Here is a 24695-nt window from a genome sequence, read left to right on the forward strand (position 1 = left end):
ATTTAAAGTGAATTAAATAGTTCTCTGTTTAGAGGAACACATGATGTTGACCATAACTTTGACCAGTTCAAGCTGCCATTGGAGTCTAACTTATGAGTCAGGATTGCAATTCACTGTGTGTGGCAACCTAGTTTAATAATTTCTCTGCTAAGACTATGTCAAGTAGTTATATATCTCCTCCTTCAGGTGTAAAACTGATTCATTGAAAGCATCTGTTGTGTTTATTTGTATAGGGAATGGTCATCTTTACAGGTACAGTATGATGAGAACTGATTAACCCCAGTACATGCAGGTTAGGGGAGTCTGCACTTGGTTATGTCCCCTGATAAATGAATATCCCTTGAAGAAACATATTTATTCTATAAAGATGAAAGAAACGCTTTAGGGGTGAACTTTATTTTTTGATCCTGTATTCTCAGTAGTTCACAGTGTGATTTAGAAAATGAGAGAAGTGTTTGAGCTGATTTCATTCTGTTTTTTTACATGACGCCTGTTCGTATGAGGTGTGTACAGAAGCAGGGGAATGATGGGGGCTTATCTGTTTAGGAAGAAGTATCTAGAACTGTGGACAAGATAAAATAATTCTCAAACAAGATGAGGGATAGAGCAAACAGCTGACACCTCCTAGCCTGAACTCTAGTTCTCTCTCATTTCTAAGCAGGTGTAAACAGGGAGCAACCGCCATCAAAATATCCATTCTTTTAAAAATTTTATATAAAAATCCCTTCTTTTGAAATATGTGTATTAGAATAGTTGGGAGTACAAACATGGAGATACCCCATGGTAAAATCATTAAGGGGGTGAATGACTTTCCTTCAGCAAAATTGATTGTGTAGATGTTACATCAGGATGATGTGTACCGATGTCATGTTTTCCATTCACGTATGACTAAAAATATGCATCGATACTGAAACCAATCAATTGCTGGAAAGCCATGGCTTCTCCGTTCCTTGTGTTGAATAGTTGCCCAAAATTTAAGAGAGCCTTGTTAAGTCTTGAAGGAAGGAAAAAGAAGATGAAAACTCTGCTGGAGTCAGAATAGACAACATTCAATTAACAATTACACAATGCAATGTCCACATCTTCACTTAATGATAATTAGCTCTTGAAATGTTAATTAGTTTTCCTGCTGTGCTTCGATCCAGTTAATAGATCAGCAGTTTTACATTAGCCACTGAACATCAATCTAGACTGATTATAGGATGCAGGATACATTGGGATGGGGGTCTTGGCAAATGAACAATTTGAGTTGAAGTGTGATAGAATCTTTCACTTATAATTATGTAAATATTTACTGCAAAGAAGTATCCTGTAATCATAAAGGATAAATAAAACGCTTATGCAAGAATAGCTGCTTCACAAGTGTTGTGATGATTATTGCTTGGGGAAGAAATGAGGCTCGCTGCATGTAAATGAACGAAAGCATAATTGTGAAATGCAATTGTCATGACAACACAATTATGGTGTAGAATTTGAGGTTTTACAAATTATTTTTCAAACTGATTGATAAGTCACATAGCCATGCTCAAACAGACTTGTTTTGCCCCATTGTAGGACTGGACGCCATGTCACTCCAGCATGATGACCTTGGCTGCTAAGTACGCCATACAGTTGAGGACCCGCTCGTCTGATGTTGTGGAGAGGCTAGAAGAACTAAGACAGTGGGGTGCTACAGAAGGACCTCCAGACACACTGCACAGTAAGTGACAGGACGTACGAGAGAACAGAGTAATCCTACAGTTAGAATGGACTAATTCGACACCTGTGTAATTCATTTTCACTGTATATTTCGACCATAGTTTCTTCCTGATTTTCCCTTTTTCTTATGTTTACACTGTGCAATCTGACATCCTGTGTAGCCTACATGTATACATTAAGTCTGTCGTCCAGAGTCAGGCGAATTAGACGGGTTTTACTGTATTTTTACATAGAAGCGGAAAAGGGGGGGGGGGGGGGGCTACCAGATGAGAAAGATCACATTTTTGTTACAATAAACCTCACAAAATTCAGTCAAGTAGCAATTTATGCATTAGATGCCCACTTCAATATAGTAATTGACCAAGTGAACATCTTTTTTTTCTTCCTCCAGTTGTGTTGATTATAAATAATAGCTTGGGTTTACATTAGAGATGTATATATTTTTTCTCGGAAGGCAGAATAAACATACTGAACACATTGATCATTTTAAAACTGTGTTTATCTTAGATTATAGATATAAAGCATTGATAAAACATTGATCATCGACAAAAGATGTAAATAAATCTAGACATGGGCAGTGAGCAATTCCATACTTTATCAATGCTTATTTAATAAGAATTTATGAGAATGAACAGATAATACAAGACCCGCCGTGAACCATTACACTTGTAGACTAAATGTCAGATAGGAACAGGAAAGTAAATAACATGCTATTTTCCTCACTAATGTGAAAAGATTCAATGTCTATCACTTGATCATTCATACATGCTTCTGAAGGAAAAAGTGTGTGTCGTGTATGAAAAAAAAAAAATAATTCAGACAGGAGTTTTTGAGAACAGCTTGCAGGCTTTGGCATGCCAGAGTGATAGTTTATGTTTCTAGTGTGTAATTAAAACCACTTTTATATTTATGTATCAAACTAGATTATCTGCTGTTTGTATTTCATTCAACCCTAATAATTTACTGTCTTTTCACTCAATCTACATCTAACTCCATATAAATACCTCAGCCTCTGAGATATATTACATATAAATTCACAAGGAATACTTACTTCACTGTACAAAGCATACATAATTGAGACATATCCTCTCAGTGTTTGCAAATTATTTGATACCTTATGGAATAGCTAGACCCTACTTATACGTGACTTGTGAAAGTTGTGACGTATTCGATATTAACCCTGCTGAATTTTGTAAAGTTGTGACATATTCGATATTAACCTTGCTGAATTTTGTAAACTTTGAGGGCCTCACTTGTTGATTTGTAATGTAGGCTTGATATTCATCCCTCTGATGAACCGCACTCTTGCGGATGGGATAGCCCTTAAGTCTGCATAGGACCGAGGGGATATTGATTTCATACCTCCTACTTCCAGACTTGTTGTCTCCTGTCATCATGTTGCATTGCTGCACACCTCCCCCCCCCCCCCCCAGTCTAAGAAATAAGAAATAGAATGCTTTGTGGTCTGTAATCACATACTGAAGGGTGATGTAACTGAATGGTATTCACATCTTACATACACATTTCAGTGTGACCTCTGAAACACATAAAAACATGAAGATGTGATCAATAAAAATGTCTTTTTGTACTTTTCAGCATATTATGTACATGTACTAACCTTATTTTATCCGTGTGTATATATAGTCAAATACATTATAAGGATAAAAAAAATTCAGTCAGATTTTATTACTTTGAGTAAATGAGATAACACAAGCGCATTTTGGTTAAGAAACCTACAACTAGTCAATGAATACTGATTTTATTTGAAAAATGGAGAAATCTGGACCCAATTTGACACCAACAGTTGTAATACTATGTACACAGTTATCAATAATCCAAATGTTTCCTCAAACAAACCCATAATCAGCAGCTTACTGAAGATAAACTGTTTATTTACGAGGCAGTGTGTATTTCCCACCCTTTATCCATGAAAATAAGGCAAGGACAAAATGATTCATAAAAAAAGTGGACCACCCAGCAACATTGACAATTACAGAAAAATGATTCAATTTGCTATTGCAAAAAAAGAAGAAAAAAAATCAAAAATATCTAGTTACTAATTTATGGGAACCTTTGATTCTTGAACATATGACAATTTGTTTCTAAATGAGAATTTGATCAGGAAAGAAAAAACCCTGGGGGAACCATAAGTGAAGTAGATATCCAACAGAGTTTGTTGGAATGGGTTGAAGGCCATTCTGCAGGCTGCAGGAACTGCGGTCTGTCTGATATAAAGGAAAATTGGACAGGATTTTGTGATTTATGGGCTCTGTGAGGGATGTCACATGTGCGTAAGGGTGGATTTATTGCATCTGAAGAAGTGACTTTATTTGTAAAACAGGCTCATTGGATATGCAATTACATGCAGATGTGCAATTTGTTATTTGAAAAAGAAAATATGCCCTTGATTAGTTATTGAAGTCGGAGGTGTGAGATTGTATTAAAAAAAATTCATCAAGATACAAATTCATGGACGTCAATTTAAAGTGTTGGACAGTGTTTAATAGGATATGGCCATTGGCCAGTGGTTTGTGATATTGACATCACATGGTGTTGAAGGGGTTATAACCCCCTTAATTTCCACATTAACACCATGTTACTGGGCCTTAAAGAGGCAGAGAAGCATTGCAAAGAGCCATGAAATGGCCCTCAATAGCCATTAAATTATCCACTCAGTTCAAATTTACAAAACTTCTGCTGCCAATTGGAAATTCCCCTAAATCAAAGAGGCAGGTATATTTTAGCACCTTTATGCAAATCAAGAGCATTGTACAAACATGCAATTTTTTTTATGGGTGCTTGGTCCACTTTCTGAGAATCATAAAAATTCTCTGTTTAATGACCCAGTTACTCCTAAGAATGAAACATGGCCCAGGAGGCTCTATTTATGAGAGTACATTTAAGTGGAATAGAATTTTGATATTTAGACCTGAATAGTGCACACCCTATGTCAGACGTGTAAATTCATTAGAGGGTTGTGGTTAGGTTAGATTGGTCAGGAAGTTACAAAGATATCGGTTGGATCAATTACACCTCCATCCCACTCCATCTCGTCATGGTGTCTCCGTGCCTCCAATTCTACCACAAAAGGGATTCTCATACCTTGTATGATACAATTAACAAAACCCAGCCCTTTAAATAGCATGCTGTGACTGCACTGTTTATCATGTCATTACAATTGTATGTATTGTTAGCGCAATGTTTCACATTTGTTGACTCCTTACCTTCTGTTATATTCCCATGTTTTATTTTGTTACAGGCAGTTCCTATCTCGCCTGTTTCTTGTTCGTCTGAGACCCCTAGTCCTGGTTGTCAAACCTTTCCCTCTCATCACATCCCTTTCCAAGCCAGTATCCCCCCAGCTCTTCCCAACTGTCCCCCTGTAAGTATATGTATCATATCATATCACATCTCGTCCTTGTTGTTGTCCTTCATGTAAATAATATATATATATTGTTCTTCTTGTAATGTATATGCACACCTGCATCTGGTAGAAAAGGGGAAAAAATGTGTATCTGTTACTGAAGACACTATGATTCATGCAAATGTATATAATATGTGTTACAAATTTTGAACTTCTAGAAAATTGCAGAAATGTTGAGGAAAGGGAATATAAGCGTGAACTATTAGATCATTTGAAACGTTTTACTTGTTAGTTTTGAAAGTCGAACTCCTTTTTTTCCTCCATTAAAGTTTCCTTCATATGAAATGTCAAGCTGTGGATGATAGCATTTAATACAGTATAAAATTTAAATCAATAGTAATATATTTACACGTTTATATCTAATATTTAATACAGTATAAAATTTAAATCAATAGTAATATATTTACACATTTATATCTAATATTTCAGCCCTCTACTAGTCATTTAGATGGTGACAGATTTGTAAAACTTCAGACTTTCAATTCCAGGTGAGTTTTTGTTGATTGCGTGTGCCACAATGTAATGTCTCACCTGCACACAGGGCAGTGTGAATTTCAAACCGTCTGTCTGACAAATATTGAATAGCCACCATCTGAAGACCCATATAGAGTACATATGTCTCTATAAAGATTAACTCTTTAATACCCAATTCTTAAAAAGTTACCCCAAGAGAAAATTATGATTTCAGACATTATGAAATTTTACATGCACCATCGATCTTTTTGTAGTTATGTGTTTTTTCTTTAGTATTTAAAGGGTGGGAAAATAAAACCATGCATCATACCTATTAAAATTCTTTATGATGTGTTAAACTTGAATTTAAAAAAAAAAGTTTGAACATGTCCTGAATGTGATTTACCTGGATCAATACTTGAATCAGTTCTATTTAAGACTGGGTGTCAATTCACAAATTATTTGTCAGTTGTTGAATATGTCTCTGTGGAATGCTCTTTACATCAAAAAGAATTATTGATAGATTGATTTTTTATTCTGACAATGTCGACTTTAGATGTACACGTAATGGGTCATTGGTAAAGTATGTGAATTCCACTATTATTTAATATATCACTTTCACCTTTAACAGGGAAATAGGTAGATATGGGAAAGAAGTCAAGCTTCATATTAAAGCATGTTACTAAAAAATTCCCTGATCTATTTGGTAATCATTTTCATGGAATTGCCTAAATCGGGATACAATTGTTTACCCTGTACTTTAATAGCATGCAATTTACAAGATCTTTCAAATCACTAAATGATGTAATATTACCTTTGTCATAAATTTCTTCTTTGCTTAGTGACACTAGTTATATGATAGGTATACTTTGGAGATTTAAACCATTCAAAGCAAAATTACACAGATTTATTATTACATGTAAATTCATTATGTCATGATCAGTGTATCAGCTTTTTAGATTTTTTAAATTTTTCAGAGCTGTTTATAGATTTTAATTAGAGGTTTAGAATTGACATCTTTAAGTACTAAATTTTAAAAAAAATCTTTTGACCATATAGGCCTCATAATTTCATGTGATATCTTAATTTAACAAGTAACAAACTAGATGATATAATCAGGTTTGTTAATTTCATTCATGTTATAGATTTTGTAAAACATAATTAAGGCATAAAAAATCACCACTTATTGTATTAGTGTTGTATTATGTGTAATCAGTATAAACATCAAATGATTAGCAAGCATCATTGGTATACTTCAGGGTTGCCCGTTGATTACAATATTATCTATACTGAACTAGAGATAAGTGTGATAAGGTAGGCCTGAGGTGACAATTCACCCAGATCAATGTATAACAGATACCGTTCATACTCGGGCATGTTACAGTGATACATAGTGGTATCTGGATAGAAATGTAATGTAGGAAACATTTATACTTAGTGGTGTAAACACTGACCCTAAATGCAGTACAGGGTATAGAGTACACGGTATCTTGATTGAGGAATGCAAGAACCACTTGATCTATGATATATGAATGTAGAAAAAACACATATGACACAGTCACATAACATAGCTATTGGAACAGTTATTTATTTTTCAAACAAACTCATCACTGTAATATGAAAGTGACAAGAGCAATAGAAAATTTTTGGTATGATTTGTTCAATAACTTTATTCAAGCATTATTATCTTCTAATTTGAAGTTACAAAGATTTATTTATGTTGCTTGTGAAAATAATCAAAATGGTTATGTATGTGAATGCTAATTAAGATAGACATTGCAAAATTGTGATAACTGGTTTTTCATGTATTTGTCAAGTGGGATTTTGGAACATCCGATTTTGCGTTTGTCTTTAAGAGCAGATCAATGACTGGGGTGTGAAGCCACTTGTCTCAAGAGCCTGTAGATTCTTTATCGAGTGCAGACATCACATCTTCATGCTAAAAATGGCTCTTAAAAGTGTTTTACTTTTCCATTAAGAATACAAACTACAGATGCTGTGTTAAGATTAGTCGTTAGACAGGCATATCTACTCAGTGTAAGATGTCAAAAGTATGTGGTCATATAATGTCCTAATTCTGTTTTAACCTTCTAGATTTCTAGTAAAGAAAGGTCAGTGTAAATGTTGGGTAATGGTAGGGTCTCATTAAAGGAAAGTTTATTAGGCTATAAAGATACAGTTTATATTACTTTTCCCATTTGCTATTTCTATAAGTAAGTCTTTAATCTGAAAACAAACTTCTATTTTCTTGATATCTTATGGATGAAAGGAAATAAGTTTTGACCACTTTTCTCTGCAATATAAATATTTTCATTGTGATAATTGTAATTGCACAGGAATTTACTTTTCATTTATCAAGAATAAATCACAGATTCTAGCTTCGTTGAACCGTTTAGTTCTGGAGGGGGTATTAGAATATACCTATCTTTTGTCATCCACGGTGAAGGATTACGATCTATCACGGAACACAATACCTCTCTAATGGGTCTAATCAGTGCTGGTTGCTGGGGGATATTTGGATTTCCAAACTGTAATTATGACAGCCCTCGATTTTCATTTTCAATTAATCAGGTGATGCCTGGCATGAGTGTAAAGTGCTAAAGGCAGGAAAACTTCTAATTTAATTGGTACAAAGGTCTTTTTTTTTATCCATGTCTTTTGAAATGTAAAAGGAAACCCGATCGTGTCAATCGTACACAATCACATTTTATGGCCGTTATCTCATTTGTTTTATAGAACAATATTATTCAGATCAAGGTGTGATTTTTCTTCTGATTAACTCAATTTTCAAAAAAATGAAACATTCTGGGTTTGATCAAAAGTGACAGAAAATGATATTTTTTCAGGTAGGGTGAGGTGTCTGCCTCTCTTTTTGACCAGTTTTCCTTTGATTTCTTAGGAATTCATGCAGTCACAACCCTGAATATTATTTCCATTGAAGACAGTATTCTGAGATAGATATGCTATTTCAGGTCCCGTCGTTTGATCTTTTAGCATAGGTTAAGTTGCTGATGAAGAGATTGCACAAAATTATTTCATATTGATATTTTTGGACATATAGTCCCCACCTCTGCCCCAATCCTTTCCTCCCAAATAACATTACTTGTATACAAATATGTTAAAATCCTGGTTTAAAAGAGCATATCATGTATGATCTGTTTTAAAAATGGCAACCAAAAAAAAAAAAATCATTTGGTTGCATCATTAATTTCTGCTTTTCTCATTTCCATTTATATAAATGATAAAGACCCTATCCATTTTCCCCACTCCATTTTACAGTAGTGATCTTGAGAACCTATTTGCATAAATTAGCACCCAATCTGTGGTTTTACTGACATGGTGCTACATAGGTATGCTAATTACTAAGGTCCTAAAGTAGATGGATGTCAGTTCAATAGTTGTTAGGGAAAAAGTCAATGTAATCACAAAGAATGGAACAGCAGCAGCTGATGTTGACAGTTTGTATTTGAGGCCAAATCTGTTACCACTTGTAGCTTTTTTTGGTACCTTGGATCAGTTTATACAATGTCTTAATCAATTTAAGCAGGATATGCACAGTTAACTTTAGCTTTGAAAAGACTTTTGTGGATTTTTGTCCAAACTCATTATCAGAAAGTACCCTAATTAATGGACAGTAGATGGTAAAGATTGTTGACTGACTTTTTGGAGAGACAATGGATTGTTTACCAACTTGATGCGAGTCCAGATGGTGGACTTTGAAGAAATCCTTCATGGGTACACAAACTTCTGAATAAATATTTTATTCTGAATAAATATTGTATGGAATGGAAGTGCCAGTAAATGTTTGTGAAACACACCGAGTTTGCAGATGGCCCATTGTACATTAACTCAACATAGGTTGAAAATATGCTGTTGTTTATTTAGTTCTGGAAAGTAAAAGAGAGAAACAACACAGAATTCAATTGTTTCATATGATGTTGAAATAGTATTTGGAAACTATTGAGTTGCTTTGTGATAAATCTATTGTTTAGAGGATGACAGATTTTCTGTTAGGAATGTCATGAATATTTTATGTCACCCACAAGTATATTTGCCATAGGTGTCTCCACAAGATCCTTACTCCATCTCCATGGCAGTGGCCTTGTCAGAAGATGGGCAAGAGCTCAGATTGGCTGTTAAGCCATGGAAGTTTGCTACCGTTGGTGGCAATAAGAGAAATGGCATTGAATTGCAGTAAATTAATCATTGTCAGCTATTGATTTCAGAAGTAAAAAAAGATGATCAGAGTTCATAAAAAGAGAATAATTTGAGTCTGAAAGAAAATTTATGACACAACAGAGATTTGGCTTTTGAAAGAGGTGAACAGTTTTGGAAGTGATTGACTGGACTGATAGGGGTGGATTTATAGTCCGTTTATTGTGTTGTGTGATTTCTGCCTTACTTTAATGCAACCAGGACTCCTAGATAAAACTGTTTAGCTGTCAGATCCAGTCTTTTTTAATTACCAGGGGAGACAAAATGCAAATAAGGATGCTAGCGGTAAAAAGAATTAGCAAATGTCAATGTGCTGTACACCGTGTGCTTGATTTCACTTGCATTAGGGTTCCATTCAAAATCAAATGACGTACACTTTCAGGTCAAGCATGATGATGTCATATCTTATTTGTGATCATACTTCCTGTGTAGTTTATTACTTATACATAAAACAATGGTTGCTGTTTAACTATCGTTTTTTAACAGAGTCTAAAAAATATAGGAGAATTACTGTGTTTACAGCAAGCGCAGTGAGCTCTAAAGATTAGGACAGAGAAAATTCAAGCTGCATATAAGTGACAATCCTAACAACCATCCATTTATATCTTTCATTGACTTAAGATGATGAACTTTACATGGATTACCAAAATTTCATTTTAGTCTTATGAGTCCCTTTACAATGGAATTGAGGAGGCTCTAACAGTGGCATAATAGTCATCATTTTGACAGTGGCCGCTTACTAGTAGAAGAAGTATAAATGCAACATATGTTAATCTCAAGTTCCAATAATTGCATCCCTGGAAAAATTGCATGGGGTGGAACCCACTCCCCTAGGAAAAATGTGTTACCATCAACATATTTAATGAGTCGTGTCAAGCGAAAAGGGCCAGAAGTAATTTAGTGCTAGATTACAGTATGAACTAATAGAATAGAATTATTATTAGTATTTTTTTACCAAATTAGGGCCCAAATGGGCATAAACATGTAACATATATAATTATTGATATAAGTAAAGACAATACGCAGTGAAGAGTAATTTTTCCAGTTAATACACTGTCATTGGTGGTATTTCAAATTTCAAAGACATGTGCAGTATCCCTAAATGCAATATATATGAACTATAGATAATATATCCCTCAAAATATTAGAGCAATATTGATTGTCGTTCAGATATTACAGCCTATCAAAGACAATTCGGTGATCATGATGTCTTTCATTATAAGTCTGCGATAAAGTTCTTCTGTAAAAATAAAATGACGTCACTTTTTTTTCTCGTTAGAGCGTTTAAACAATGTTGAATAAGATAAGTGCCTATTTTGCTAGGAATGGCTCAAATGATTTGTTAATTTGATTTTGAGTGTTAATTGTTTTTCAGACAAGATGCCAGTCTCTACCAAGGAAACTACATGACCATCGGTTCAGGTAGGTGTTCATTGCCAAAATTGCCCCATTAGTCACCATTCTTTCAGACTGCCTGTTGTGAGATTTTTTCAAAATATGCATGTTTGTACGAAAAGGCTTTAAGTTAGCTGAATTTCAGACGTGTTCTTAAAGTGCAGTTAGGATGGAATGTTGCCTCATCGAGTGCAACTGTTTCATCTTCTCGCTCTGACGATGCTTTTTTATTCATGGATTGTCTTATGTTGCATCATTTTAAACATCATTTTCTGTTTAGAAGAAAAACAAATGAAAAGTTTTATTGCTACATTAATGAGAAAGCAAATCTACTTTGGAAATTTTGCAGTGTAAAGAAGTCCAAACTGCCATTATCAAATCTGTTGAAAAGTTATGGAATGCTTTGCAATAAAAATTGGAGATATGTTGAGCTGTTATTACAAAAAAATGTGGAAAAGATGCTTCACTTATCTTTTGCATTTTTTCAGTCTGCATGGCTCTAATTTTGAAGGGTCTCAGAGAACTGTATAAATGCTGTATAATGATGCAGTTGATTTTGAATGCATATTAAATAACTTATATATTTACGTTTCCAATGTTTTTGCCTTAAATTGGTATATTTACAAATTGTGAAGATAACCAATCCTCGTGAATGGGTTACAGTTGTGAACAAAGTGTGTAGGAATCTTGATAGAGTTCATACATCTACATCTATATGTTAATGGCTGGGAAGTAGAAAGTAAATATAAATGAATTTCAGTTTTGAAAATACATGAGGGTATGAACTGCCATGCTTCACACTGACATACTTTTCATGAAGCACCAGTACGCATTATGAAGTATGTCAACGTGAAACATCAATCATAGTGTGTACCATCATGTTTTTTTTCAAAAATGAAATTTATTTCTTGAATGATACAATGCTAAACATATAGCTCTAGAAGAATATTTGTGTTTGCATAGAGTTAACTAATTTGAAAATGTGGGAAATTTATCTAAAGTGGTATCCATACTGTCAGATTTTAGAGCAAGATTTTTTTTTGAAAGACCTAACCATTGATATTGCAACATGCATGCATCAGTAGAAGAATTAATTGCGTGTATATACAAGATATGAAAGATCTTTTTCTCTGAAGTTTTATCAGGGGATCATATCAACAGATTATCAATAGCATGAAAATTCTGTTATTCATTGCAAATCCTCTATATCTCTTGTTAAATATTGTGATATTTTTCATAAAAACATGTTTGCAACAATTCTAGGGAAAATGATTAATTCCCACGTGCGATTGTTAAAGCTTGGAATCTGCTGAAAATGAGAGGGATGATCCTGCTTCATAGGTGAAAATGATTATTACTCCTGGTATGAACAATATCTGTCTAGATATATCATCATTACATGGTTTTCCCTAATTTGCTAAAGAGATTTTCTTCTAATGGGTTTTTTTGGGGGGGTAAATTTAAGGGCCCAAAGCATGTGAAGAAATACTACAGATTTTCATATTGAATCTGCATTGTAAGAAGAACATTGTTCCCCAAAATTTCTTTGGATTTTTTTTTCAAAATCAATAACTCCAGGATCTCAATAAGCTGGGTGCCTGCAGATGTTCAATTGAATACCACTTTACCTGTTGGATGAAGTGGAAGTGATGCTTTTGCTAATAGGTTTTTTTCATCCAATCTCTCCAAAGAGTGTCCTAATGATTGGAAAATTTATAGAATACCATAATATCATAGATATTTAGCACTGCTGTAGGGTTCGATGTACAGCAGTCAAAATGAAATATCTGGCTTATTTCCTCGATGGAGAGGTTTGTGATTCTGACAAACATTTGAGAATCAACTCCATCTGCAACGGCTGTCTGAGATACTTGTCCTCCATTATTCCAGATATAATATTGATACAGAATTTTTGATAAGAGAGTGGCTCTCTTTTCCCCAGCTGCCTAGCAGAACTGTTGAATGTAAAGAAGCAGGGATCAATACTTTTCCACTTGTTTTCAATGACCATCTCTGATAACCAAACATTTAGTTTGGGAAGCAATTTTTATGTTGTTCCTTCACATTCTTGTTTGTTCAAGAGTCTGGGAGTTTGATTTTGGTTTTGAAAAGTTCCAATACCGATTGTTTGTGTTGCCTGTCACTTACGGAAAATAAAATATGGCTTTCTGGACTCTCCACTGTCAAGAACACAATTAAAATCGTTCAGGAATTTTTCAAGCAAGTTTTTCTGGTGGTTGATTGTCATGGAAACCTAACTGTATACTTGAAATAAAATCAATTTTGACTGACGAATTCAAGACAAACAGTTTTACGATATATCGTCAAAGATTTGTATTGATGATGCTATTTATGAATTCTTCATATGGGTGTGTGTGAAGTGCACATAGTTTTAAAATGTTCATTATCTCATGAGGAGAAATCTTTAAATTTGGGTATCTATCAACAGGCTTGCAATGATTTTTTTTTATTAGTGTGAGAAAAAGTTTTGCATCTTCTTCATTTTTTGTGGAATACAGAGCATTTAGTGTGAGAAATGTAGCAATGATTTGTCATTGCTGCGTATTACGACAGGGAAACTTGTGTCATGGGAACTGGGGGTCTGTAGCAATGGTTTCGTGGTACATGAGAAATTGTGAGACCGGGCATGTTGTCGCTGATTAACTGTCAGGGGCTTCTAGCTGGTGCCTGGTCACTATGTTCTCTCCATGGAACAGCCAATCCAGAAATCAATGGCTGATAATTGGCAACATAGAAGTCGCCCAAATAGCTGTACAGTCAAACATGCTATACTCAATGAATGTAACATTGCATTACAGAGGAACAATTTTTGTCTAATTAGAAGTCTTTGTTAACTCAGATTGGCGGGCTGGATGAGATAGACTGTGTCAGTTAAAGAGTTGGACGGGGAAAAAAATCACAAATAATTGCATTAATTTGCACAAGTATTTTTGTAGGTCACCTGAGTCATCATATCTAGACTGTAAAGTCACTTATTTTGATGGGGTAAATTTATTGTGGTTCCGGAAGAAATGACACGTGGGGGTCTCAATTCCATGGTTCAAGTAATGTTGTTCGTAGTTCATGTTCTTCTGTTCAGTATGTGGTTGTGTCCGTACATCCAAATACAACGCAAATAAGACTCACATGAGAAGGAGTCTCTTTAGTGTAGTATTTGAACAGTTGACTCATTAACAAAATATGGTTGTCAGTGAGTTTCTGCTTGTAGCATTTTAATATGTATCACACCAGAGAAAAATGTTTTGAAGGAAAGTGGAGTAGTGCAGAGTGAAATTGACTTAAATGATGGTTTGATAAGAATTGGTGGTGGTGGTGGTGGGAGGGGGGGATTAAAACTCCAGCACGATTTACAGATTGGCTGTCCTATATTATTAACCTTCAAGGCAGTGAAATTTAAGATGATAAGAAATATGTAACTGATATTTATTTCTTCAGAAAATGATTTATGGTTCGAAAGAAAGTCGGCCATTATGATGGCTGTCTTACACCTCCTTAACCTTCATTCTTCCAATTTAACAAGATAATGGAATGCGTTAATCAGATGTAGGAAAACATGGCTATGTGACTTCCTATGTTAAGACTTTCAAATGACAATTACTGATGCTAACAAATGTAATGCAGAGAAACGATCTTAGTAGGGAGTCTGATTGCAGAAAGTAATGTCTTCAGAAATGCATTTCATATCTATCAAAGCATCTTCAGCATTTTCAATTAATCAGCACAGTATTTTTATGGGCGAATGTTGATTTCTGTCACGTTGCATGTACAGAGATGTTTTATTGCATCATGATTTGAATTTTTTGATGGTGATGAGATAATTTTTTTCTTTCTGACAGGTTTTTGTTGTATACCCCTAACAACCAGTAGAGGTAGACATTGTTTAATGCATGCATGTGTTACGATCTTGCTTTGGATTGGCTTGCATTCTATTCTTGCATATTATGTTAAACTGCAAGTTCAAGTCGTTAATTATCGACTGTCTCATATTTTGCATGAATTCAAAAGAATATATGTATTGCATATGATCTAACTTATAGGATAAAAGTAAAAATGTTGCTGGATATCTAATAGTAGAAAATGCAGCATGAATTTGCATATCTTGCTTTTATTTCTCAAATCTTCATATAGCCAGGGGATATATTACAATTGTGCAACATTGAAAGCTTCCCTGAGATTGAGATATGTTACATGGTGCACATTTCTGCAAAACTTAATGCAACTAATCTACATAGTTTAAAATTACTAGTCACAGAAAGTGTTTGAATTGTTGCTTAATCGATGACAGTGTCATGTATTGGATATTGAAGCTGTTAAGATCTAACTAACAAGTTGTAATGGCCTAAAAGAATCATTGTGATGAACACGATTTAGTAAGGAAAAGTTGACAGCTTTCTGTGAAACTGACGATGTGATACTGGCTTATCTGCCTGCTAACGCAGATGTATGTCACACATTTTCACCATTCGAACACCCTCCCCTCATCGGGACCTGCTAAGGTTACGTTTTAATGTAACATTTAATTCAGTTAACTTAATGTATCCCTTTGAACAGAACCAAGGGACGTGTGGACTATCGGATGGTGACAGGCTCTAACAACAAGTTTTAGTATTCAGTATTTGATTTTCTAGCAACAGTTGACAGGAGAATGTTTGATTAGGTAATCTGAAGACTCCTAAATCCTTGAGTAATTCTGGTGCTTGCTTTTGAAAGTGTTAATTTGGAATCTTCAGAGAGCTTTACCATCAAGAAGCAGGGCATTAATCATTTTGAAAAAAAGTGTGACACTTTGTTCCTCTAGTTTCTTTTTAGTTTGTAATGAATATGATGCTTAGAGTGAAATTATCCATCTATTCATTCTTTTTTTCTGTTGTAATTAGTGTAACCTTGGGGTAACAAGTTTGAAAATCCCATTCAATTTTAATTGTTGATGAAGATAGTATTGTCTTGAGTTTGTTGGCATGAACAAAATTTTTTTGTTTTGTTTCAGATGAGGGAGAGAAAATGAAGAAGACGTCGTCTCTGGGAAGATTTTTCAGAAACATGGGCATAAGACGATCAGGGAAGAAAACTCAGTACAAACCTCATGATGGTAATAGCAGTTTTTAACACTTTGGGGCCAAATGAGAGACTTTTAAAAGTCTTATATCTGTGTGAAAAATGTATGAGAAATTGGAAGTTAGATGAAAGACAGGACCAAAACTTTTACAACAAATGTTTTACAACAAATGAGCTTGTCTGGGTGAATAGATAAATGGGCAACTGTGGTTGTTAGGTGATAAATCTGTGTGTAAGCCCTGCTTATCTATATGTAATTACAGGTGATTTATGTGCTACAGATATCACCATGAGTGATGAAGACAGAAAAGCGTTGATGATGATGGTCAAGGATGGTGCATTGACAACTGAGCAAGCCATGGGCATGGTGAGTTTTTACCTAGTGGAAAAGGGAACTTCCTATCTTTCCTACTCTGTTATTTATTCATTCCTGATCCCATTCCTTGAGCATAAAATTGAAAAAAAATAAAAATCTATTCTACTTGCCTGTTGGGACCATTTGACTGCAAGGAAATTAGCTTCTGACAGTGTCTGGGTCCAATTATAAATGAAAATGGCACCTGTCTGAAGTTTGAGAGTTTCTAACCAAGGTTTGAACCTTTCTTCTTCTTTTTTTCAATATTCTTCAGGCTATCTCAAATGACATCATCACCTGTAAGTGGCTAAGTGAAGAAAACATCTATATTTGATTGCTGACTAATGCATTTCTGAAACCACCAGAAGTAAAATGCATGTAGACTTGTACAAGCAATATAAGAAATTTATCATTCTAGCAACAGATTGCTTTCCTCTGTAGATACCATAAGTTGTCAATATAACCCAGGTCTCTGATTCAAATCTTTAAGAGTTATGGGATTGTTGACAATGAAAAGGAAAAACAGAAACAAGTCAGATGAAGTTTATGAAACAGCTGTGAGTTGAATTCATGGACAGAAAAAGCTCAGAAACTTGAAGTGGACAATAAAACCTGAGCCATTAAATCTCACTGGAAATTCTGAGTCATGTGTCACCCTCGGTAACATTTACCACATAAATCAGACAGACTGCACTTGTAGAAAAATAGAAACGTCTATTAATCGCAGGAGAAGACGTGACGTTGAGATTCAGACTCGGTGTCCTGTTAATAATGCAAAGTACATAAAGAATGGCTGGCCTGAGATTACTGCGAGTGTCCTTGGGATTAAGGACTGGAGAGTTCCCATCAGAATAATGGGAGACAGAGTTGTTTGAATCAGTGCTTCTAGTCCTACAAATGGGGTGTGGGAATTAAAGGATTTCCATTTCTAACTATGGTACTCTTTGGATGATATCAAAATCTTTCAGACTGGAGGGACATCACATACATAGATATTGATGTAAGGTCTGGGAAACGCAACTCATTAAAGACAATAAAAGGAAAAATAGGAGAGGAAAGCTGAAAATGAAACAGTTCATTTACTGTCGAAATAACAAGAACATGTTGCAGATTTATCTTTTAATAAAAAACACACGTCTCATCATACAACAGGACTGATTGGAGTCATAAGAGCTATTGTCATTTGTTCTGCAGACCTAATCTCTAAAACACGAAACATCCACTTTGAATTCAGTCGTTTGATGTTGAATGCGAGTTCAAATATTAATTAAATTTAAGTGTTTCCTGCTTTTTGAAATAAACAATTACATCATGTATTGTAAATGAACAAAGAATTCAAAAAGGGAGCCTTTATTCCGTTCCAGCAGGTTGGGGTTTTTTTTGTGTGTGTGTACCAATTTCAGCTCGTGAATGAGGGAAAAGCTTTACCTTGAAAGCCGTGTTGTGATGTTTTATGACATGCTGTTAATAATATATTTTGAAAATGTTGTCTACAGGATGTAAACAGTGTTAGTAAATGCCAGACTATCACAGTGATGAATGTGTGTGAATTGAATCATTTAACTGGTTGTTGTTGTTTTTTTTACCAGTAACTAAACCCTGGACATTTACTGGTTGATGGATTTGAATGGGGTTAGTTGGAGCATCATTCTGTGAAGCTTAACAATAAAGGAAATTGTCATTAAAAAGAATATAGTTGTTCCATTCCTATAGATTCTGTGACAGGATGAAGAGCCACATTTCTTGACATTTACCACATGTATAACACACAAAAAATGTGAGAAAACAAGTGTTACTGCATTCAACATGGCCTGAACCGACCTAACCTCTTATGTCTTGTTAAGCAGCTGATTGTCAGAGATTTTATTATTGTTGCCTGGTATTTTCTTCTATCAGATTACTGTTAAAATGGCGTTCTCCTTCTTCGAAACTACCTTATGTTTTTTATCATTTTTTTAGTTGGCTGCTAATATTTCTTTGGTTATAATGGGGATTTTCTTCATTCTGACTTCTTACTCTTTACAAGCCTGTGTGGCAGTGTTTCAGAGTTACATTCTAAACTGTTCAGTAGTTTTATTGAGGAGGAACCAGATTTATTGTCTCTTGTGAAGCAAAGAGGCTCATGGGGGAGAACTTTGTCCATTATATCTTTTGGTCTGTTTGTCTGTCTGTAACTGCAGGCACATACAACATGATGGAATGAATTCAGACTCTTATGTAGCTTGGAAGTACCAGGGGAGATAATTCTTCCATTATGCATTCTATACACAATTATCTACCCGTTAAAGCAATGCTTTAATTCTTTTGTCTGTTGAATGTCTGCCTTATAATCATGTCAGATGTAATTTTCATTTGTTACTCAATACAGTTGAAGCATCAATGTTATCCTAGAGCATCATGCAAACTTTTCTATATAAAATCATTATTTTCCCATAATGTCACTTTTTGGGGGGGGATCTTAAATGCAGATGTCAAGATTTTTATCTTTTCAGATATTTTCCAGGGAGTTTTATGTTAAATAAATTATATATAATGTATATTGACTTTTATGTCTTTTATTTTTTCATTCTGGTTAATCGTTTGGGATTTTTTTTTTTTTTTTTTTTTGAGGCGATTTATTTTTGGATATTCATTTTGATTTTTTGTATACATATATTATTTTTGCAAGGATGAATAAATCTAACGGGCCTTCGTGCATGGAAGCAGAAAATATCTGGGGAAATTTGTCAAAATTTATTTTATTTTTTTTACTTTTCACAGCAAAAAATTTCTGATTTTTAGTAAGAGCATGAGAACGCAAGATTAGCAGGCATATTTTTATTTGGCAACATGTTGTAACACCTGCTCTTGTTAAAAATGAAGAATGCAGCTTTTTTTCTCCCCATTGACTATCATGCTAAGAGGAATTCTTAGGATTGGAAATGGACGAAAAGAAAAAGAGTTTATGGACTGAGAATGATAGCGAAATTAATTAACCACTCTTCCTGTCTAAATATAAACTAAGTCGTGCCTTCTTTGATACGAGTGTAAACAGTCTGATGGATGGATCTTGGTATCCTGCTTTATCCACAATAATGTTAACCATTAAAGTTACAGTCATACATTAAACCTCGAAAATGTTCAGTTTCTTCTTTTTCTCACTGGTCGTATTGAGGAAGCTATAGCCTCTGTATTTTTTCCCGCAATGACACATTGTTTTACTTCGTTTCAGTTTTGTCTAGGCTACAATCATGCATCTTTTTGTTTGATTGTCATTGAAAAAAAAAGATCTACCAGACTTATGAGATCTCTTTCGTACATGTCTCGACAATGTGTCATCACGTCAGGTCTATTATAGACATTGTGCAGGAACACTTGAACTTAATATAACAAATCCACAATAATTTGTTTTCATTAAAAAGTACCAGTTTAGAATTAATATATGAAGATAGCTTTCTTATTAAGTTTGCTACAGACAAGGTTTACTGTAGTTGGATTTTAGTAGCTTCAAAATATTGGACACTTTAACGTTGAAGGATTCCCACTTCACAAACTCGAAGACAATTTCAGTGTTGTTGTTTTTCTGATTAATAGGACCACAAAGATGCCATTACAATGCAAATGTGGTATTGTGGTGTCGGTTAGACAAAAATAAAAGGTATGGTCATAACTGGACTGAGTGACTGCTTTCTGATTCAGCTCAAGTGATCTCTTATCCTGTTAGAAGGGATTAAAAGCAGGTGCCCTTTGTAGGAAATCTGCAGGATCATGTTAAGGTTTACATCCCCACCATGATATTGTATTATATACAAGTACCAATATTGAAGTAAAGAAGAATGACTGCTTATCCTTTGTACAAATACTAAAAGTATTTTAGAGGCCAAAATGAACCAAACTTATATTTTTTTGGGATAAGACTTTAAATAAGTGTGCTATTTGTTCAAAGTTTGCTGATAGATTTAACAAGATTTAGACACAGCCAACATCTAAGATAAGAAATGATTATTTTTTTTTGTGAAGGTGGTTTGGGTGATGACAGAATCTGACATTCTTTTGTCAACACCTGGTGTGGGGGGCATGCCTAAATGTCCACACTCTCTCTCTCCGTTCTGTTTAAGGAGAAAGGACAGTGAGTGGATCAGAGGACGAAACAATTAGGAGATAGTGGGATAGATTGTGGCTCCCAAAAATGCTTTTGTTACACTTCGAAAATTGAAAAGCAGAGCAGAAATACAGGTGTTAGTAGATAATTACTTATAAAGGGCTATCAGTCAACTTTTAAAAGAGTTTCAAGATGTGGGGGAAACAGCTTAAAGATCATTTCAATTAGCGCTTTTTGTTATTAAATGTTATAAATACTGGCCGTCACAGATGTAAAGGATGATTGCCTGGAAACTAAAGACAATTGTAGTACCAGACTGGGTGATCATGAAGGACTAAAGTCACCTTGATCAAAGGCACAGTGGATCAAGATCGTTTGTCGCACGGCATGGAACTGTGGTGGTTCCCTGTTTACCTTTGTGTTTTCAATATACGAATTTTTATGTCATTCATAGGGGTGCTTAGTATATTAATTACATCAAAGGTGAATGTCAGGAAATTAATGTGTATCAGGTGTGTCTCATTTAGTGTGTAGTGATCATACTGAAATGTAAGTAAAATAAATAAAAACCGTGTAAAATCAGTAGAATATGAATATAAATGTAGGGGATGGAAAGGTCCGATTTAGGAAGGTCTGTCGTTGTTTACCCCCATTTTCACTATTTCAGTCATCATCCATTTCACAAACAATACAGCATTCTATTTTTCAAACTGTGAGCTGCGTTCTAGTTATGTCAGTATGAATACGGCACATTAAGTGCATGTCATTAATTTTTTGTAGGTAAAACAGTACGAGGAGGAAAGGCGCCGGGAATGGCTGCAGCAACAGGTGTGTGTACCAGAGAACTCTTCTAGCTCTGTACCGAACATAACACAATGGTGTAAACATTTTACTTACAAGGGGAGATTACTGGTCACAGAGGGAGATAACTGAGATAAAGGGACATTACTCCCTTGATTAAGGTTGCTGATGGATTGAGTGATTACTTTTGTATCTGTTGCCTCAGTGCTGTGCACTCTGGGAAATTTGTTGATATTAATTTTCTTGGTTTTGATCACACATGCACTTTAGCCGCTGACTTGCTGGTGTATTGGAAAGTACTTGGATAGTTTTCAAATACACACCTCAAAAAGGGATATTCCCCACCAAGGTAGACAACATTCAATGGTTATCTTTTCCCCAGTAAAAAGTAACGCGTGTGTTGTGGACTTTGAGACAGAAATTCTCTGCCGTTTTCTCATAGTCCAAGTGTGTGTCATTCACCTTTCATACCGAGATAAACAAATAGCAGACTACCGTACAATCAGAGAGTCATGAGGGTGTAATCAGTAGTCGTGAGTACCTCCGATATAAAAAATAAATTGATAAATGATTACAATTTATACTTGGATATCGAGGGGTGGCAGATTAGAAGGAAGAACACTGCATGCTGGCTGATAAGTTGTCTGGTCACCACTTGAGCATGGTCTGATATCAGAGCATTATGGGATACGATAGGGAGACAAGCTGGTGCATGCCATGTGTCAAATCTTAAAAATAAAATTAAGACTACATTGACATAGGAAGTGCAAGTTCTTGATGAATTGTAAGGGGATTTGTCAAGGTCTTAGGAAGTGCAGTTTTAATTTGTTTGGGCAGAACCACATAGCATTCTTGTGTATATTAATAAAGATGGTAAGAGAAAAATGACCTTGTCATTCAGTGGTAGTTGGTAGCACCTTTCCTTTGTGTAATGACGAGAAGAAGGAATGTCATTTGGATAGAAAGGCGTAGAGTTTGTTGTGGTGGTGATCCGGGGATATAATCTGGATTTGTTGCATGTTTGATGTCTATCACGAGACAGATACATTTGATGTCTGGCAGGCCTTTTGTCAGGGAGTCTGTGAAGCATGGAGCAGACGCTGGATGGCAAGCATAATGTCTTCTGCCATCTTAACATGTTTTAATTTGATAGAATGGTGGATCAAAGGGTACTGAAAAATGAGAAAGTATGTGTATGATACAGGATAATGGTGGAGTGACAATGACTTCATGTACAAACTTAGAATTGTAATCAAACTCCTACACTTACAGAATTAATCTGTAGCGGTACAAACAGAAACATTTAACGTCCGAGTTGATGAAACTGTTACCCTAAAACCAACTCAACTGGAATTGATATCTTTAGTGTTGACACTTTTACTGGAAAACATTTAAAATATCAGATTCGTGGTAATGGCTTATTTCAATTCATCATCAACAGAAGCATATACAGGGACATTTATATGCATGTAACCAATGATTAACAGTGAAGACATCCGAATGATATGAAAAATTAAACAGCTATCAGATCAGGGTAAAAATCAGGGAGGCAGCATTTTTCGTGTTTCTTTCTGATAAAGCAATAAAAGATGTTTATTTCCTCTCTTTTTCTAGCCCTGGTGAACCATAAAAAATAGCATAAAGATTTTCAAATGATTATACATTAATTACTTGATGCAGCAGCGTGATTGCATTTATTCACAAAGAGTTTATAAATATAGCTGTTTTCATTTCCAGGGAAACCATAAAGGGGCTCAAAAGAAGAAGAAGCAAGGAGGCAAACCCACCAAGTCGCCCTCGGCAACTTACCATGGTAACAATGACAACAAAGTCGTTTCTAGTTTTGGATCAGAGATTCATGCAATATTTTTTTAATGTGTGAAACAATCAATAAACCATCAAAAGTTCAAAGATGTAGAATTAATCGCATTAGACGATTCTGCAATTCCTAACCCCGAGACGTCTGATATATTACCAATATAGATTGGTTGGTTGAAAAGCAATATCAAAACGAACAGGAGGCTGATTTTGTAATGTCATTGTCTCTAAGTATGCAGTGAAAGCCTTCGCAATTTATGCGTCTGTAGGAAATAATAAACTTGATTGTTTCAAGCACAGAATGCCAAAAGGGTCATTAAATGATGTAACAAAAATAGATCACCGAATAAATGCAAGGAAAAAAGTATTGATTCATCTCATGATAAGTTTGATCTTTTTCTGTTTTACATAATGAGTTGGATTTCTTTGTCTTTTGTATAGACATTGCCACTAGATGTCAGGTCTGCCAACGTTTCCTGTCTAATGACCCAACCAAATCGTCACCCAACTTCTGCAACGATCCTAGTCACCGCTTCGAATGTTACCAACACCGTCGGGTCCACAGCGTCAGCCATATTGAATTCAACCCCTCTCCCAAATCACCGGAGGCAGCTCGTGCCATGTCCTGTACCCCAACCAGGGGTTTCTACAACTCCTCAGAAGTTCATTCGCCCGTAACATTTTACTCGCCCGGTCACCCAAGACTCTATTCACCTGTCTTTCCTCATGAGAGCAAAATTTACCATCCAGGCAGCCTGTGTTGCGGCCAGCATGGAAACTACTACGCTGGTAACAGTCAGCATAGCTCTTTCCATGAATCTCCCTCTGCCATGTCCAGTTTCTCGATGGAGTCCGAACATTCTATGGAGTGTCAGGCACATGTCCTGACCCCTGGTGAGGTGGCAGCCACAAGGGGAGATAATTGGAACTATAGCACTTACTCTAGTGCCATGTCAACAGGATCAGACACCTCTCCAGCCATTGGTTGGAGGAAAAACTCGGAAGGAGGGGATCCTATGAAAATACAAAAGGTACTATAGACTGTTTTCAAAAAGTTATATTTATAAGCTTAAAGGGACTAATTCACGATTTCCCCCAAAATTTTGTTTTTCACTTTCAATGATCAAAACCTACTGTCTAATGTATTTAAAAGATTTCGCATAAAAACTAAGGTTATACATTATCACAAGCTCATTTTAGAGAGTTTGTTATTTGTTTTGTAAACAATGATTGCGGTATGTTATTGTTTACGAAATTTTCAAAAGAAATGGTTATCGATCTAAGTTTATTATATTTTTCACCTTTAAGGCATTCTTTGGGTAGAATGTGTCATCTAAAAGTTAAAATCTGTGACCATGCAAAATTTAGGTGCTTTATAT

The 24695-nt window shown here is 35.1% G+C and overlaps 1 protein-coding gene across 1 annotated transcript in view; it reads left to right on the top strand.

Moving 5' to 3' along the window:
• The first annotated feature begins 849 nt into the window (after positions 1-849).
• Positions 850-24695, top strand: part of LOC125674024 (SAM and SH3 domain-containing protein 1-like) — a 34193-nt gene continuing 10347 nt past the window's right edge. Inside the window, 12 exon segments of the mRNA XM_056160872.1 lie at positions 850-882; positions 1555-1665; positions 1667-1699; positions 4958-5080; positions 5552-5610; positions 11166-11212; positions 15043-15075; positions 16194-16295; positions 16525-16628; positions 21478-21525; positions 23236-23311; positions 23758-24347. Coding sequence (XP_056016847.1) covers positions 850-882; positions 1555-1665; positions 1667-1699; positions 4958-5080; positions 5552-5610; positions 11166-11212; positions 15043-15075; positions 16194-16295; positions 16525-16628; positions 21478-21525; positions 23236-23311; positions 23758-24347 — 1359 coding nt within the window.

Source organism: Ostrea edulis, chromosome 3, assembly GCF_947568905.1.
Source record: "Ostrea edulis chromosome 3, xbOstEdul1.1, whole genome shotgun sequence".
Taxonomy (NCBI): Eukaryota; Metazoa; Mollusca; class Bivalvia; order Ostreida; family Ostreidae; genus Ostrea; species Ostrea edulis.